Source organism: Sprattus sprattus, assembly GCF_963457725.1.
Source record: "Sprattus sprattus genome assembly, chromosome: 5".
NCBI lineage: Eukaryota > Metazoa > Chordata > Actinopteri > Clupeiformes > Clupeidae > Sprattus > Sprattus sprattus.
In genome coordinates this window covers 45818362-45837111 of record NC_137924.1, presented here as the reverse complement: position 1 = coordinate 45837111, position 18750 = coordinate 45818362, and the positions used below count along the sequence as shown (strand labels likewise).

General features: G+C 43.0%; 1 protein-coding gene across 1 annotated transcript; it reads right to left on the bottom strand.

Moving 5' to 3' along the window:
• Positions 1–2861: 2861 nt before the first annotated feature.
• Positions 2862–18750, bottom strand: agfg2 (ArfGAP with FG repeats 2). The gene is made up of 14 exons (XM_080839931.1): positions 18267–18750; positions 17267–17360; positions 14633–14748; positions 12716–12863; positions 11600–11714; positions 10825–10929; positions 10523–10555; positions 6022–6231; positions 5662–5737; positions 5312–5352; positions 4791–4871; positions 4341–4463; positions 3389–3459; positions 2862–2922 (listed from the first exon to the last, which is right to left on the bottom strand). The coding sequence occupies exons 1-14, from the start codon at positions 18431–18433 to the stop codon at positions 2875–2877; spliced, it is 1428 nt and encodes a 475-aa protein (XP_080696057.1). The 5' UTR covers positions 18434–18750; the 3' UTR covers positions 2862–2874.

Genomic DNA, 18750 nt, shown 5'->3' with positions numbered 1-18750 from the left:
CCAGCGCAGCGCACTAAGCTAGGCAGGCTACTGCACAGACAGGCACACACAAGCTGTCACTCATAGCGTGCGCGCGCGCGCGCGATTGTGTTTATAAGCTGGTGGCTTTAATGGCAAGTTTTGTAGTAGGATGCTTTTCAGGTCAGGCCTCGCCCCTCGTTCCGCTGGTGTGAGACCGGGCGGCACACCTAGTCATTTGGTAATATGGGGAAGGATGGGGGGTTTCTTTGCTGATCGAAAGAGGGACGGAGAGAGCATGGCTGCTTAGTTCTGACCCAAGGGCTGCTGTGCTGGGATGATGTATTTGTCCGCCGCTGAAGCATCTGGAGAAGTTGATGTAGACCAAATTTGGGCTACTTACAGTAGGATCGCGGTTATGTTTTATGTCTTATGGCATACACACGGCCGGCAGCAGTGCCAAGGAAGCCAGAAGCAGCTTGTGGCATTGTGTGAGTTTGTTCCATTTCTCCCGAGGAGGTGCACTTCATCTTCAAGGCCATCAGAGTGTGTTTCTGCTTCCCCGGCCCTGACAGTGTGAATGTGTGGGGGCGAGAGGGTGCTTCTTCCTTGTTTGCTGTCACAGAGCAATAGGAGGTAGTGTACTTAGCCTTAATGAGTTGATATGTCAATAACGTGGATGAATATAAGATGTTCTAGTTGTGTTTTTTTTGTATTACTAATGCGTGACAGTGAGGAAATGTGTGTTTGGGATTATGTATTGGCTTTTGTACACGTGTGGAATTGCTATATGTAACTTATTGCTGCATACAGCCAACCTGTTCATGTGTGTACAGCCTAATATTTAATTATTTATCAAATCAGCACGTGGCACTTTAAACCAGCCCTGTGTCTGTGAAATAACTTCTCTTCCCAGCACTTTTAATGAGCTTCATGTTTGTATGTGTATATAACTGAATCTTTTATACATTTCTGTGGTATTTTACTTGATTTGATGCCCAGGTTGGTAAATTACTCCTAATAATAAGAAACCTGTAGGAGCAAGTGAGAAGTAACAAATCATTTGGTCAGTCAGCGACCTCTTCTGGTGAATTTCACTGTACACTGTCTGACCTCGGAATTCTGTCGATAAATTGACAGTTGCCAGATTTTGCTGGTCAGAGGAAACGTATGTACGTCACATGCCACCATCACGTGATGTGATTTAAAAAACATGAGCAATGCTACTCGATTTGGCATACATCATATTTTCTGTGCCAAACCGCTTAAAGCTTTCATTAAGCTGGTCACATTTTTTGGTAACCCTGTTAGGTGTACATAACAAAATTCACATGAATGTGTTTGTGTAATTTGAAAAGTACATCATGATTTGCCTTTTATATATATATATAAGTATATATGCATGTGGTTTTGTTACAAAGACTAAATTAATTTAATTTTCAAAATAAGAAATGAGTCTTGCTTTTATGTCACAAAAAGACAGTTTGGTCCATTAATGTAATATGTAAAAAAAAAACACACAAAGTTTTCGCTTTTCTTTTTTTCTTTTGTTGTGAAATAAAATTCCTTTACATTCAACAGCGTCACCGCGAGCCCTCTGGTACAAGCACATGCAGCCTGAGTCTTTACATGTAGCTGATGAACAAAACATTATTAAATGTAGTCAAATAAATACAACTCCAGGTGGACGTTCCAAGTTCATGGTTTAGTGACAAACCTGATGAGTTAACTCAGAGTAAGGGGTAAACCTCCTAATATAAGAGCCCTGTGGCTTAATTCCTCTAGCAAAACAAAGCCATAGGGAGTTTCTCTCCAGAGGTTTGCCACTTACTCTGAGTTAACTTACCTAGATTTGTCACTAAACCACATACTTGGAATAAGTACCTGTTCTATGCTCTCTCTCACACGTACACACGCACGCACACACGCACGCACACACACACACACACACACACACGCACACAGACATACACACACACACACACAAATGAACACAGGGTAAAGGTAAACACAATGGTTGGTAAGCTCATATTCACATGCACTGGATGTGGGGAGGCTGGGAATTTGGGGGTAGAGGGGGGAGGCTTTTTGTCATGTCTGTCCTCTAGTTCATGTCGCTTGTATGTCTTCACACTGGGCAGAACCCAACTTTGGAGTTTTTTTCTTTGCTTTCATCTTGTGATCTATGGCAGCTAGCAACCAGAGGTAAAGTAAAGTGGAGGCTCATAGTTTGGCTTTGAAGGGAAGGATGCTACAAGAGGGCAGAAGCTTCAGGGAGAGAGAGAGAGAGAGAGAGAGAGAGAGAGAGAGAGAGTGTGTGTGTGGTACCATGTACATAATGGTACATTTTCCCGTATTCTCTCCCCACAGACCCCTGTAGTAAATTGTATTATCTAAACAGATACTCTTTTGATGTTTGGCTTGTGGTTCACACACACACACACACACACACACACACACACACAATAGTGACCCAGATGAAAAAAGTTCTCACTGACACACAAATGACACAACAGCACATAAAGAAAAGCACACACTAACATTGCAAACACAAGCGCACGCACACACACACACGCACACACACACACACACACACACACACACACACACACACACACACACACACACACACACACACACACACACACACACACACAAAGAAACACACACACACGCATTCTGCATTGGAGAAGTGTGTGCATGTAGTGGTGGTTGGGCTGTTAGGCTGCTGCATGTATCCTTTAAGTGGGAGAGGTAATGCTTTAGAGGCATTGAAATGGCAGCAGCTCCTCAGGTTCAGACATGTGCCCTTCTCCCACCCCTCTCTCCTTCCTTCACTTCTTCCTTCTCTCCTTCTTTCTCTCCTTCCTTCACTCCTTCTTCCTCTCTCTCTCCCTGCGCTGGAGGGGCCCAGGATCAGATGAAAGGGTTGCGTGACGTTCCTTTGCTGGGGTAAACAGTCCCCTGAGAGCGACAGAGATAGAGAGAGAGGGGGGAGACAGAGATTACTATTCAGTACTGAGCGGTCACACAGATATTGGAAAAATACCAACACACACACACACACACACACACACACACACTTTAGCACAGGTTTACTGATACATCATTCATTCTGATGCAAAAATGGGTGCAGATGCATCCCTGTGCCATCCATCCAATTGATCTCAAAAACGGACATATAAGTGAGGAATCACTGACTGTAAGGACTTTTTGGTAACTGTTTTCTTGAACTGAAATGTATGTTCTCCTTCATATACACACATACAGACATACACACATTCAAGCACTTCTCTGCAAACAGGTCTCACACACATTAGTCACAAATCACAAAGTACATAAGGGTTGCGTGTCAGAACGTGTGTGCGTCTGTCTGCGTGTATGTGTGTGTGTGTGTGTGTGTGTGTATGTGTGCGTGTACCGTACTCACAGTGAAGGGATTCACTGACATTGGGCGTGGAACTTTAGGCGCAGCTTCAGGCGCAGGGAACAAGGTAAAACCTAAACACCCCCACAGAGAAGAGATGCATGATGGGAAGACCTTTACGGGAATCGCTGCACAGTTCATTGCAGGGCCGACATTTCCTCTGTGATTTATGTGTGTGATGTGATATATCACTCTACCCGCTCATGTCACCATGACGCCACCATATATCAATCCATACATTCTAGATGGGGGGGGGGACACAACTGTATGCGGATCCTCTATTAGTATTCGTGAGGCTTGAACTGACACTGAATGCAATTCATTTACCCAGTGCTACACAAAAAAAGCCTACAAGGCTTGAGAGTTTTGATCACCAGCCAAATAACACAAACTTGCCGTCAGGCTGACAGGTAAGCATATGAATGCAACAGTGTGTTTCTTGGCAAGCATTACGCATTTGAAAACAGCCAAAAGCCAGTCCTATAGATGCATACATACAGTAGATGCCTGCTGAAGCTTGTAGATATGTATGTATATATATATATAAAATATATATTTTTTGGATCCCCCCCACCATTTTTGCAAGATAAACAAAAGTGTTTATTAGGGCTTTCATGTTCCTTCATTTAAAACGAGACGGGAGGGAAACCTCCTGTGCAAGCAATGCAAGGAGTTATCAGAGGTATTAGCACAACAACGTTTCCCAGCGTAGTACTTGGCGCTCTCAGATGAACCTATTCAGACTGAGAGAGGAGGGTCTTCACTGTGCCACACATTGACCTAGTGTCTTTCCTTGATTAGTTTAACCTACTGAATACCTAATAGCGAGTGGGGGGAATGTATTTAATTCCTGTAACTGAGCATTATAACCTTTTGAGAGACTTAAATCTAAACAAGACTTAATTCATTTGACATTTAAAAAATCATCAGAATAGTCATTAAAGGCCATACCTACCATTAGTTTCCTGCTTGTTGGCTTGGTCAATTGGAAATGCATTGTGGGTAGTGGTGGACGCTGGGAAGGAAGCTGATTGGGGGAACATGGACGAAGGGGTGGAAACAAATGCACTGGAATCATCTATCAATCAGAAAGAAAGCATCTCTCTGTTACAATCAGCAGACCCTTGATTTGTGTAGCACATAAGGAGTGGTGACAGGAGCACTCTGTGCTTCACTACAGCTGGCATTCCCCTTAAAGAAACATCACAAACACAAACAATAATTGGACTGTCCTGCCCCCTAGTGTCTACCACTGTCACTGTATTTTCATGTGTAGCTGAATCAAATACATCCCCAGAGAGATATTTTGGCATCACGTGGTTTTTAATTCCCAGAGAAAAAAAAAAACACAAAAGCTTCAAATGATACACTCTCTAACAAGGACACCGGAATGACGCTACTGTACCTGATGTGACACACTTGAAAGGGTTGCTGGGAGACAGAGCGGGCTGAGAAGTGGAAGTGGAGTTGAACGGATTGGGAAAATCTAAAGACGTTGAACAGATAAACAGAGAGGGCAGAAAGAGACCCAAAAGGAGTGAGGGAGAATACAAATACAGTAAGCAAAAGAAAAAAAAAATACCGACAGGAAGGCAAACAAAAACAGCCCAAGAAAGAGGGAGACAGAGAAGAACAGAAAGGGATAGACATATGAATGATACCCAAATCATCGTGTACCCAAAGCCTTTCGACAGCGGTGTCTGAAAGTTGCCTCGGTTTCACTGCCCCACTCAAAATCGAATTACTGTTAGCACACAATTACACAGACGGACAGGGGCTAATGTTGTCACAGAGTGAAAAGGAAAGCGATGGAGATAGAGAACTCAGACAGAGATGACATGGATAAAACAAATGTAATTTCAGAAAACAAATTGCCTTTCTGAAGAAACAAACTAAATCGGTTACAAAAATTGCAATTTGGCTTACTTGCAAAAGTTTGGGTGCCTGGATCTGCCACCGCAGGAGAACTGTGAGAAAGAGAGACATGCGTATTCCTCATAAAAAGGCTCTTTCTAATCAAATCCGATGGTTCAGTGCCTACATTCCCCCTGATGCAAGCATTATATATTAAATATGCACATAATGAAAACTATATTATGTATAATATATATATAATATTCACATTTATAAGAATGCAAATATAAAGAAGAATACACTAAAACAGTTAGATTAGATTTAGTTCAAAGATATTCAAATTATACCGGTGTCGTTACAGGACTCTTGCACCTGTGGTTGAGTTGTCATACTGTAGTGCTCATCTCAGCCGGTCGGATTACCTTGCTGGAGGAGTGGAGCTCGATGACACTCTGTTGCCAAATAAGGTGCTGTACTGTGATGGACCAGTAGAGGGGGCTGGCGATACATAAATAGAGCAGTTAGCTCAGACTGACTAGTTACTACTCAGGAGCACACATGAGAGAAAGGAGGATGGATGATATAACATATGATATAAGTCACTCACTTTCACTTTCAAAAACAAACATACACACTTACACACACCTATGCCCATACACACAGAAGCACACGCATACACGCATCATGTACAACGACACACACGCAGTCCAACACTCACTCACACACACTCTTTCTCACACACTATACACACACACACACACACACACAATGGCAGGCCTTACCTGTGCTGGCAGGTGTGTTTTCACAGAACACACTGTCGAGCTGCGACAGGGGGGCGTACCTGTCCTTGGATGACCGGTCCTGATGGGCCTGTTTGGGAGGGGCGGTGCTGAGGGTGGAGTGTTGCTGACCCAGACCGCCAAAATCAACACTGAGGGACTTAGGGAACACCCTGAACGGAGCTCCGCCTCCGGAGGCAGAGAGTGTACGACCTGAACCAATCACAGGAGGAGAGCTTCAGACACAGAGCACACTGATTGGATGTTATTTACACATGGTAGTGTAGTGTACAGTAGTGTGGCAGAGCAGGCTCAGGCATGCTATTCTGATGAAAGTATACAGATGCAAACATCATATTACAAACTTAAAGGTACAATATGGGAGCTCAATGGCCAGTCAAATTACACCCCTCCCATCTGTGCTTCCGTGAATAGATTGGTATGAGACACCTTTTTTTGACTATTTACAGATCCAGAAGTGTATATGAACACGCACGTTTTTTGAGCGCACTTTGCACAGACCGGACAGCTAGACGACAGTAAGGAGCAATTAGCTGATTTTGTCCAAAAATTGCATAGGCTTAGAATCGTGGACTCTTTCTTTAAGTTATCTTTAAACTTAACTGTGTTATAAACAGCGCATTCAGATCCCTTGACTTTTATTTTGTTATGTTGCAGTCTCTAAAATCATTTAAATCCCCCTGCATCAATATACGTTCCATACACCATAATGACAATCAAAAACTGGATTTTATACATTTTTCCAAATGTATTACAGTTTTTTACGATTGCTAAAACACTAAAACCCATTGGCTGAACAAAGTTCTCAGTTGCCTGACCTCATGAAGCTAATTGTGCAGCCTGTTGTCAATACCTTAAACTATTTCACACGGTAAAACACAATTTGCAGATCTCACTTAGACTTTTCAGCAAAACTCTAAACACATTCTCACTCTCAAAACACATTCTGCACTCCAATGCACATGTCATCTAGCCTGGATACCAGCCTGAACGAGTATGACATCGTCAGGCTACATGTCATCCATACTGTCAACAATCAAATACAAATAGAGAACAAATGTCATTGATTAAACACAACCACTCAAAATGTATTTAACTTGTATCAAATGATGTGACACAACCAATATAAGCCAGTTTAAAGAGCAAACAGGTTGTTGAAGGTATGGAAGGAGAAAGTCTGAGAATGGATAGAAGAAACAATGTGAGAGGATGAGGACAAGTGAAAACCACTTTGACTCCTTTGATTTTTGTCCCTTTTACTGTAGTAGTGTGTACTGTAGTAGGCCTACAGTGCATGTACAATAAACAAGTTGTATGGCCCTGAACATTGTGCTTTTTTATTTGGTACAGTAACAGTACTGACTGCTCAAAAGGTTTTGACTGGTTGCAGGTTCATATCAACAAAGAACAAGAGTGAGTTGTGAGTAGTGAGATGCAGGGTACAGTACTATAAGGGTACAAGAAGGAGAAAGAACCAACACAAATTAGAGCCAAGCAGAGTAGTAATTTCTGATACATTTGTATAGCTACTATGAGAGAACATGTGTTCATTCATCAAAATACAATGATAGATAAATATGAAATTTGTTTTGATATAAAACATGTTTTACTTCTCCCTGAGAACTATATGTTTTGAACAATGTGTTTTCTATTTTTTGGTGTGTTGTTAACTGACTGCTTGAAAGTGTATATCACTTTGTTTATGATTTGAGAGCAGTGTTTGATTTTGAGCACAGGTAAAACTGTTTTGAGGCGAAAGTTTAATTTTGCAAGAGGATTCAGAGGTTTTGTAAATAGTGCTTGAAGATGAGGTTTTGTGTTTAGAGTTTAGAGAAAATGAGTGACTGTTTCAAGAAATGTGTTTAAACGGAAAAATTGAAATATCACACTGACATATGTATGTATTTCAGACCCTTCACTCAGTACTTAGTTGAAGCACTTTTGGCAGCGATTACAGCCAGAGGCAACCAGCTCTGGACATCTGGATATTCTGGATTTTCTGCCATTCTTCTCTGCTGACAGATCCTCTCAAGCTCTGTCAGGTTGGATGGGGACCGTCGGTGGACAGCCATTTTCAGGCCTCTCCAGGGATCTGATTGGGTTCAAATCAGCTCTGACAAGGACATTCCCAGTCTCGCTGAAACTGAAACTTCCACTTCCACAGCATGATGCTGTCACCACCATCAGGATGGGGAGGAGCGGAGCCTTGTCCCCCCTCCAGACACGATGCTTAGAGGCCAAACAGTTCAATTATGGGTTCATGAGAATCATGCCGTCTGGCCACACTGCTATGAGCTTAATTTCAAGTGTAATAGTGAAGGGTCTGAATGTGATCTTACAGTTTTTTTCCTTTTTAATACAATTTCAAAAAAATTCTAAAATTCTGTTTTCGCTTTGTCATCATAGGGTATTGACTGCAGATCGATGAGGTAAAACATTTCAGCACAAGGCTGCAACAATGTGAGAAAAAGTGAAGAGGTCTGAATACTCTGAATGCACTGTAATTTCTTTAAAATGGAGCAGACCGGAACGAGATCAACTTTTATCTTAAAGCCCACCCACAATCACCATATCAGTTTGTCATCAGAGTCATCTCTATTGCTGTATTGACCTCCTATCTTCGCAAGGCTTCAAAATGGTTTCAACAGTTTAAACGCATGTTAATCACACATGTTAATCAATCCCACCCACATTAACACCCATTCCAACACAGCAATCCCCGGGAAAATACTGTAATATACGGTATGCTCTACAAGTTGGCATCCATACAACAGGATAGCTTGGAAGCATTCCATAATCCGACTCTCCTTAACCTCTGCTCTGATTGGAAATGTATTCTCCCCCTCTGAAACGTGATCTCCTTCAGCATGATGAGTGATGCAGTCAGACCCCTCCCCCTCTGAAACGTGCTCTCCTTCAGCATGATGAGTGATGAAGTCAGACCCCTTCAGGGCTCTTCATCAGCTTCAGCAGCTGGGTGGTAGTGAGGTAGAGGCCACACTTGAGTAGTCACACTGCATCTCGTTTGGGGTTCTTACAATGAGGGCGTACAATAATTAAGCAAGGCAAGAACACTTCCCATCCAATCACAGCCAATATCATCTAGATGCTTCTCTATGAAAGTCATTCTTCATACCAAACTCAAGATCTGTCTTTCAGGAATTTCAACCAGGCCAAAAGCACGCTGTGAGGATTCACAACTATGAGTATATTTTAGTGCGGCACCTCAACTGATTAAATAAAGCGAATATTTTGAAGCCTTACAAAGACTGCGATGACAACCCACCCCCCTTATACACAAAGACACGTCTTAATCTCTCATAGGAGGTGTTGACTTTTCTGTTGACTGTCCCAGACTAGCACCTAGGCTGCTTGCTAAATATAGCAGCTGTTTTATCATTTCTTAAATATCATGGAACATGGAGTTTCTCCTTGACCTGAGTGCTGTGATGTGTGGCTTTGAAGAGGAGTGTCTGCTGTGGGAGACTGAAGTGTCACACCAGCCTATCACACAAGTATGGCAGGCATGCAAGCAGGCTCAGGCTCAAGCTCACATTCACCAGTGCAGAGTCAATGAATGCACATGTGTAGCACATCGAGATATATATATACACACACACGCACACGCGCGTGGTCACACACACACACATGAACTGACAGCTATAAATTCACTCAGGCACCGCCACAGCCACACACCATGTGTGTCTGCCTAAGAGAGAGACAGAGAGAGAGAGAGAGAGAGAGAGAGAGAGAGAGAGAGAGAGAGAGAGAGAGAGAGACATACACGTACATGCATACACAGCTGCACAGAGACTGCATGTATTGCACTGTTAGCTTGCACATGAAACTCATGTCGAGCATGAAGAAAGGCCTATAGTTGGTACAGGTGATGATCAGTACATGCATAACACATAAAAACAATGCACACCAATATGCCATATCCCACATATCAGTCTCTCTCTCACTCACTCGCTCAATCGCTCACTCTCGCTCTCTCGCTCTCTCTCTCTCTCTCTCTCTCTCTCTCTCTCTCTCTCTCTCTCTCTCTCAAACAAACACAGAAACACACACACACACACAGGCTGATACACACACACACACACACACACACACACACATACACACAAGTTCACACACACACACGCACGCACACACACATACACACAAGTTCACACACACACACACACACACACACACACACACACACACACACACACACACACACATCTGCATGTTCTACAGTAAAGCCGTCTAAACTTCCATGACATTCTGTACCATCTGCCTTCACCTTCCCTCAGTAATCAATGATGTGAGTAAATCAGTCCTGATTCTTTGATCCCTTAATAGTGTGTGACTCTAGCGTGTCTCCGGTCTGCATGCATCACCATGCCAGGCACGTCCAGTGTCACACACACACACACACACACACACACACACACACACACACACACACACACACTAAACAGCCAGCGACGGGCCTTACCTAGGGTGAAGTTGTTTTTAAAAGTGCTACTGGCTAGGAGCCCAAAGAGTAGAAGGTGGAGGAGGAGGAGGAAAGAGGAAGAGTGCAGAGTAGAGAAGATGAGAGGAGTCCAAACAGAGGAGTTAAGTAAAACAAGACTGCCTAGATGAGAGCTAATGTTATTTTGGGATTATGGCGTGTGTGTGTGTGTGTGTGCGTGTGTGTGTTTTTTTGTGTGTGTGTGTGTGTGTGTGTGTGTGTGTGTGTGTGTGTGTGTGTGCGGTGCGTGTGTGCGTGTGTGCGTGTATGAATGTGAGTATTACCTGACGGACGGGGGAGGGCAGGGAAGGATGTCTGGTGATGATGGGCTCCCAAACCTGAGGATAATGACCCCGGCCTCTGTCTTTCCACTCCAGTCAACATAGTATCTGAGAGAGAGATGACAAAACAAGAGACAAGACAAAAAGAGAGGAGGAGACAGAGAGAGCGAGAGGGAGAGATCAGAATAGTGACAAGAGACGAAAAAGAAACAATGATTTTGGCTTTCTGCGTGACTCTTTTTAAGCATTCACGGTGCATTTGAAACGGCACTCTCATGGTGCAAACACAGCACTTTCAGAACCATGAAGCCTGAATAGAACGAGAGCAAAAGTAAAAGGCAGCGAGAGAGAGAGAGAGAGAGAGAGAGAGAGAGAGAGAGGGAGAGAGAGAGGAAGAGAGAAGACACATGCGAATGAGTCAGAGGGAAATGGACTGAGAGAGAAAGTGACTGCACCAACAGGATTGAGAGAGCGAGAGAAAGAAAGACAGAGAGAAAGAGACAGAGAGAAAGCAAATATAGAGAGAATGAGAGTAGAAGAGAGCAGCAGAGCATATCTGTGAAATGCAACCAAGCTCTTGCTGCTACATGAAGTATTTTTCTGTCCTTCTCCCTCTCTTTCTCTTTCTCTTTCTCGTTCTCTCTCTCTGTCTCTCTCTCTCTGTCCTTCTCCCTCTCTCTTTCTCTGTCCTTCTCCTTCTCTCTTTCTCTCTCCCTCTCGCCCTCTCTCTTTCTCTCTTTCTCTCCGTCCATCTTTTGCTGTGCAGTGTCAGGTGTACCTTTGATCGTAGGGTCTCTGAAGCTTTGGGAGCGCGTGGGCCTGGCGGTGAAGACGTCATTGCGGATGTCCGTGGGGGACACCATAGGCGGTCTCTCCCATGTGGACATCTGAGACTGGGGTTGAAAGGAACAGGGTGGGAGAGTCATTTCAACTACTCTATAACCAGATCATGGGATATACACTACGTACATCTGTGTCATTTCAACTACTCCATAACCAGATCATGGGATATACACTACGTACATCTGTGTCATTTCAACTACTCCATAACCAGATCATGGGATATACACTACGTACATCTGTGTCCTTCACATCAATTCATCTTGACAACTCAAAGAGTACACCAACAAAGGGTACAGTTTCTCAATACTGCTTCTAGGGACACCTGACACAGTATCTTTAAAGAGAAATCCCCCCATCTCTCAAATAAGTTTGAACAAAATGTTTCATTCTAAGTGGCACTTATTTTCTCAACAAGGTAATATCAGCCGTGACTTAGTGGCCACAAATATCACACCCTGTGACTTAGACCAGATTCAGAGTTCATGCTGAATTATAGAGCTAAAAAACGTAGACAGTTCTTGGTTCCAATGATAATAAATATAACATAAAATTGAACAGCTTTGTCTGGTGTACAAAGCACTGTCCTCAGCCCCAGAACACAATGCTTAGCATGCTAAATCATTCCAGTATGATTAATGTTGCAGCTCTGTCCCATACATCATATCCCTAAATTTGTATGTCTTGTGTTTTGAGGTGAATTGTGCTCTACTTGGTCCTGTTAAACTTGTTCTATTTTTAACTGAGCTGTGTGCCATTAGCTTGTGATTCATCTCTTCATCCCACAAGGCATCCCACCATCTCTCTCTCTCTCTCTCTCTCTCTCCACACATATATAGAAAGAGAAAGAAGAGAGAGGAAGACTTTCTTTCCAATCTCACTTATTCTTTCCAATCTCTCAATCTCTTCTTTCTTTCCAATCTCTCTTATCAAATCTCACTTATTCTTCAGACACATCTATATGTCTCCCGGTCTCAACCTAAGATCTAACATGCAAACTCTTTCATATTTCAAATTGTTCATGTGTCACATTCTCCTCCTGTCCCCCTCCCACCAGAGTGCGGTTGGGTCTGGCCGTGTGGGGCATGGCGTGAGCGGGAGGCTGGTTCTGGACGGGTCCAGCGTGGGTCAAGGGCATGTTCTGCAGCCCAGGGCTGAAGGGTCCGTCCATGTCCCGCCGGTTCTTGCTCTTTGAAAAATGCCTGGAAGAACACACAACCACAAACAACCTTAAATCCTTCCTTCAATACAAATCCCCAATATAACCTTTTCCCCACCTTATCATGGCATCTTATTAGTTAGTTAGGAACTATACACTAATTACAAACTCAAATGACAGCAATGTACTGAAACATTGGAGCTAGTTTGCTCAGCTTGACCTCTTCACTCCAAAGTCATTCCATGTCTTTTGAACTATGGGTATCCACCACACCATCTTGCTGATAATGTTGTTATATATATTATGTTATGTTCTGTAATGTTTTTGAGATGACATATCCCAAAAGTTCAGCTTCCTACTCCAAGAACTTTTCTGGTTAAAATTGATGTAGTATTCCTGAAAACTACCTTTAAGGTAAGCTTTTTTTTAGTCACATGCATTTTATTTGGAGCTTGGCCATAAATGTTGAATTTTGTACTACTAATACGTTCTGGACATATTTACACAACATGAAAAGCATTTCGTTTAGGTAAGGCACTGTACCAATGTAAATGCTTTTTATATCTCTAAATATGGTTCATACAAATTTTGTAGCCATGTTAGGGCCTCTATATCTGATGGAGATAATTACCAAACACTGTTAATGACTTCAGAATATATGAATCAAGTGCTTTGTTTTAATAATTACCTGTTATGCTTTTCTTAACAGTGACATGGCTTTTCTGTGTTTCTGTGTATATATGTAACTTTGGTTTAGCCTGGGTGCCATCCGTTTTGTACAAGCTCGACTGATTGCTGCTTTCTCGCAGCGAGAGGGCAGCAATCAGTTGAGCGCGTACAAAACGGATGGCACCCAGGCTAACTTTGGTTAACTGGCGCCACTTATTGTTTTCTCGACCCTGGGAAGATACTAGAAGCTCAGTCGAGAACTTTATGATTAAACATTTTTAGCGTCAGCATTAGATACATCTTAAGTATATACACCTTGTGGTTTGTGAGTGAAATTCTTCACTTTCATCCTTGTGCTGTGAGTGAGCCCAATTGCAATTGTTACTTAATAAATATACTGATCTACAACTCCGGAGTCCTGTGATAACTTAAGGGTGAATTTTCACCTAACAATATCTTCATATTCAGCCATTCTATCCAGCATAAAACAAATCACAGTTTTGAAATCAACAAGCCATATTGAATCAGCCTGCCAAATTTCAGAACTCTGGTCATATTTATGGCCAAGTTACTAAGCTAAAAAGATTAGAAAAATCACAGTTACTGGAAAAAAAATGCTTACTTTAAAGGTAGGTTTCACAAGCACAGGAACCGTTGGGACTAGGAAGCTAATATTTTTGGATATGTCATCTCATAGTATATTTGCCAAGGAGGGAGATGGTGTGGTGGACAGATTTTCCCAATTTGCTTGACATGACATGAAATGACCCAGATTCGTGATTTGAGTTCCAAAGAGTGTAATTCACTTTTGTTACGCATAAATAGCCAACCATCACTGACAAGGGCACACCATGAGTAATTTCTGTGAGAAGATTCCATGTTGCCGCAGTTCTTGCAGTGAGAACAATAGCTAGAAGGTACTGTCTGTTTTAATCAATATGTGATGTCTAGTCGTGCTGGCATTCAGTCTGTCTGCTTCTTGGGTGTGCAAATGCTGGCAGGATATATTATAATATGAAAGTGTTTACAAACACAGAAATAGGTGGAGAGAGAGAGAGAGAGAGAAGTAAAGAGAAAGTGAGAGAGTGAGAAAGAGAGACAGGAAAAGAGAGACAAATGTGATATAAAACACGAGTTTCTGACCATTTCTTCCTCTCATATTTGTCCTGAAGAAATTCCTTCAACTTCTGGGAGTCTCGAGCATCAAAGCATCCATCCGTTTTTGGGTCGAAGATGCAAAGCCAAGTCCTCTTTCCAACCTTGGATCAGAGTTTAGTGTTAAGTGTGAGCCAGCAAGATCATGTTTTAAATGTACATGCATCCACATCAGTATAAGACTGTTTACTTCTGGGGATCACAAAAACAAGGTAAGATGTAACTCTCATAAATCATCTACTATAATAACAACCATGTCCAGTGTGGTGTCTGCATGGCATCGAAATCAAACAAAATTCTTCAGTCAGTCCATCAAGGTTCCATGTGGGCACTCCAGTGTTTGTCACAGTTTTCACAGACTTGGCCCTAGCCAGCTATCTCCATTCTTTGAAAAAGTGGTTCTTCTTTTAAAAGTTTCTGCACTCTACAACTTAACCTAATATATAAATGTTTACAACCATTTTAGCTTGTAGCTGAATGTTTTGCAGATCGAGATGATGGCTTAAGAACCCTCAAAAGATTTCTACTTGGTGTTTTTAACACCTATGAGCAAATTGACAAAAAACGAACTAAGGGAAAGATATTATGATTGACGCAGTTTTCCATCTTTCATCTTCATTTGCGCATTCAAAACAGTGAACAGATGCCTTTAATCCAAATTTTTCCTGGAAACCGTTAACCTTAAGAGAGGCCCTTCAAAGTTTTGAATAGTCTTGTATGTAACTCAGACCATTTTAAACTTGCGGAACGCGGAAGAGGTCTGAATGGTTCGATGGCCCTTCAGGTACCATGTAGGAGCCAATACATTTTTCTGTCGGAAATCTTTGACAGCCGAGCTGCCAGAGCACCCTATCCATGTCTAAGTAACGAGCCTAAATGGCACACTGGGTGAGCCTAATAACACATCACCGACTTCACTCTCACTCCTGACTAACAGGCAATGAGTCACTCGTTATAGTGATAAGCAAGGGAGCCATGATATAACTGCCATTCATCACAATCATCTTGTCATTCCCAACGAGGGCTGACTTGGTTCTCTCCCTCCCTCTCTCTCTCTCTTGGCTTTTATTTATTTTGTTGTCTTTTTTTTCTTATCTTCATTTTATGAATTGTGATCATTTGACCCTGTCGTGTCTGGTATGTTTTTTAAGACTGCAACAAAGGAGTTCTGAAAAGGTTCTCTCTCTCTCTCTCTCTCTCTCTCTCTCTCTCTCTCTCTCTCTCTCTCTCTCTCTCTCTCTCTCTCTTTCTTTCTTTCCTTCTCTTTCGTTTTTTTCTCTTGCTCTGGCTGTATTGTTGTAATTTACCCTTTGCATGGCGAGAGCAACCCACACACACACACATGAATAAAAACGAGTTTTCCAAAACCTGTTCCGTAAACTATTCAGATGAATAGATAGGACAGGCGAGGTGAATCAGATTATCTGACGACACACCAGCCAATCCTCCTTAAGTCTGTCTGGCTGTCTGATTGGCTTTGAGATTTACTCCAATGTCAGAGACTGGCCTGAAGGAAAGACTCAGAACCTCAAACTAAAGGTCTCGCGTTCCGTCAGGGCGGTACTTCTAGACAGACTAACCACTAATTGGCTCTTTCGTACCAGCTATTGCCAGCAATATAGCAGGCACTTTTATCAAGAGCTGCTTCAGCTTTGAACAGCGGCCTTGTCATTAGTGTGACCATACTGTGACATTTAAGAAGCAGGAGGTGTTCCATCAGATGCCTCTGTGTAAAAAATGCCCTTTTGGAAATGAATGACTCAAACGACTGAGTAGATTTGAAACAGCAGCGATTTGAGAGGAGAAACACAGCGTCCTATTCAGGGACACTTCAGCGAACAAACAACACAACAGAAGGAGGAGAATGAACTGACAGTCTTCGGCCTCACACTGCACTACGCACACATGCACACATATACACACACACACACACACACACACACACACACACAAACACACACACACACACACACATACACACACTTGTTATATTTGCCTGGGATTTCTTCACTCCCTCGGACTTCAAACTGGGCAGCACAGTCACATTCCTCAGGGCAGCGTTGGGCAGCACAGTGCCACGTTAACTGGTCTGTCTGGTCAAAACAGCCTTGCTGCCTAAAAACGCCATGCCCCCTAACGCCACTGATCTCACATCAGTCTAACCCCACGCACTTCATGACCTTCAGAACGAGCCCCAGCGGCCCACAATGACCCCGGGCCAGCGTCTAGACGGGGTGGGGAGCCTTTGATGCTGCACACAGTAGGGCCCACTGGGGACTTCTCTCTGCCTGTGAAAAGTGGGAGCCCCTCTGTGGAATCAGCTTTTGATTTATGGCTAAAAAGCCTGCTGGCTCAACACCAAGGGAGCCAATAGAGATAAAGGGGAGTGCAATGTATCCTGCTGCCCTTCACTTTAAGAGGCTGAGAGCTCATGGCAACAGAACCTGAGATGTGCAGCTTCTATAACTCACTCGTGCTCAAATGAAAGGTGTTTTTCTGCAGGTGATGCTATGTGGTTGTGTCCAGAGTAGCAATGAGAAATGTATGGGAGGGTCCTATTTTGTCTGTACGATAAATCCCACCCACTTGACTGGGGATAGATGGGTTTGGGGTGCCACTAACCTCGTTGCCATGGTTTTGGAGAAATTCCACTTCCTGTTGGGAGAAGGTTGTCATGGAGATGGACTTGACTCTGTGGGGAGGGTTGAGTCCTCTTCTAGGAAAGATACAGAGGATAGAAGAGAGAGAGGGACAGAGAGGGAGCAAGTGAAAGTAGATTTTCAAGAGGTATCCATAAACCTGACAGGAAATCGATATAATTAGGCAAGGCAACAGGAAGGTGGAACCCTCAGTTATTCGCACATATTCAGCGGGAAATCTGTGAGGATGCGAGGACCTGAGGGGGTGCAGGTGAAAAGAGGGTGAACGAACAAGGGAGATGTGTTTAATGTTTAATTGCCACAAACCAATATTTGCATTGATCGTTAACAGTCATCAAGAAACGTGCATGATGAAAACATTAACGGTGAAAACTGTAGGTTAGGATTACATCTGTTCCTGCTGTGAGGTAGCCTACTTCTAAGTGATTTCATTCCTTAGCACAAATCGGTCACTCAGACTACTTAAACCTTGCAAAACGTCAGTATGGCTAATCCTCTGGACAGGGTACGATTGGTGACGTGCACATACAAAGCACAAAATACTGTAGGATGCCAAACCTGAGGCCATGACGAAATGACACGTAACACAATTAACAGGACGCCTGTAAATGACAGAGCGGCAATTACTGGACGAAGTTAGCTGAGAACAGGCGGATTTCCGCGTCTGAGCGAGTATCTGTCACTTATGCGGCAGTTAGTTGGATGTAATGTGCATGATGTAGACTTCAGTTTACATCCAGTTAGAACACACATTTGGCTACAGCTATAAGGCACCATTGCTACTATGCAGGATAACCACAAAACAATATGCTAGTTGGAAGGCTATAATAATAGCCTAATAATAGTAGGTGTTATCAATAGTAATTATTAATATTGTTAATAATAAAAAAAAAACATAGGCTACTCAATACTTCTCCTTAGGGAAATATTTTGTCCGCAGAAAAATGTCATAGGCTACTCACAACATTCCGGAGCACGACGTACACACGAAGCAGCCTACAGTGATATTGATGTATGTCACTCCAGGCTGTCCGCACTCGAAGCAATGTTTGTTGACTGCTGCCTGGGCGAGCTCCCTCACCCTGCGGGCGCATATCTCTTGGTTGTCCCGGTGTTTTCGATTCGACATGCTAGGCGTCTCGTTGCCTCCCCTCTCTCCTCCGTTTGTCTGGCGGGGAAACCGATAACTGGACCTCCGCACTCCTCCCCTCTTCAACCGTGCACCACCAGAGTACGTTACAGTAGCATATCACGCCCGCATTATGAAAACGATCATGCGGCTGCTCTTCGTGTGATCTGACGCCTTGAACTCACATGCGTAGGCAATTTCTTGTCAGGGTAAGGAGAGACAACTGGCCAACCTGTTTGTCCGTCTGTCTCAGATTTTCACTGTTTCGGTATTTATTTATTCATTGTCGCTGCGGTATTCTACACGAGTGTGTGAGA

What these genes read in the sequence shown, in the direction of transcription:
- agfg2 (XM_080839931.1), bottom strand. Translation starts at nt 18,433, where the DNA reads ATGTCGAATCGAAAACACCGGGACAACCAAGAGATATGCGCCCGCAGG. An exon ending in TCCAAAACCATGGCAACGAG is followed by an intron (nt 14,749 to 17,266) that starts GTTAGTGGCACC and finishes CTCTGATCCAAG; the next exon opens with GTTGGAAAGAGGACTTGGCT. An exon ending in AGGCACCCAAACTTTTGCAA is followed by an intron (nt 4,872 to 5,311) that starts GTAAGCCAAATT and finishes CAACGTCTTTAG; the next exon opens with ATTTTCCCAATCCGTTCAAC.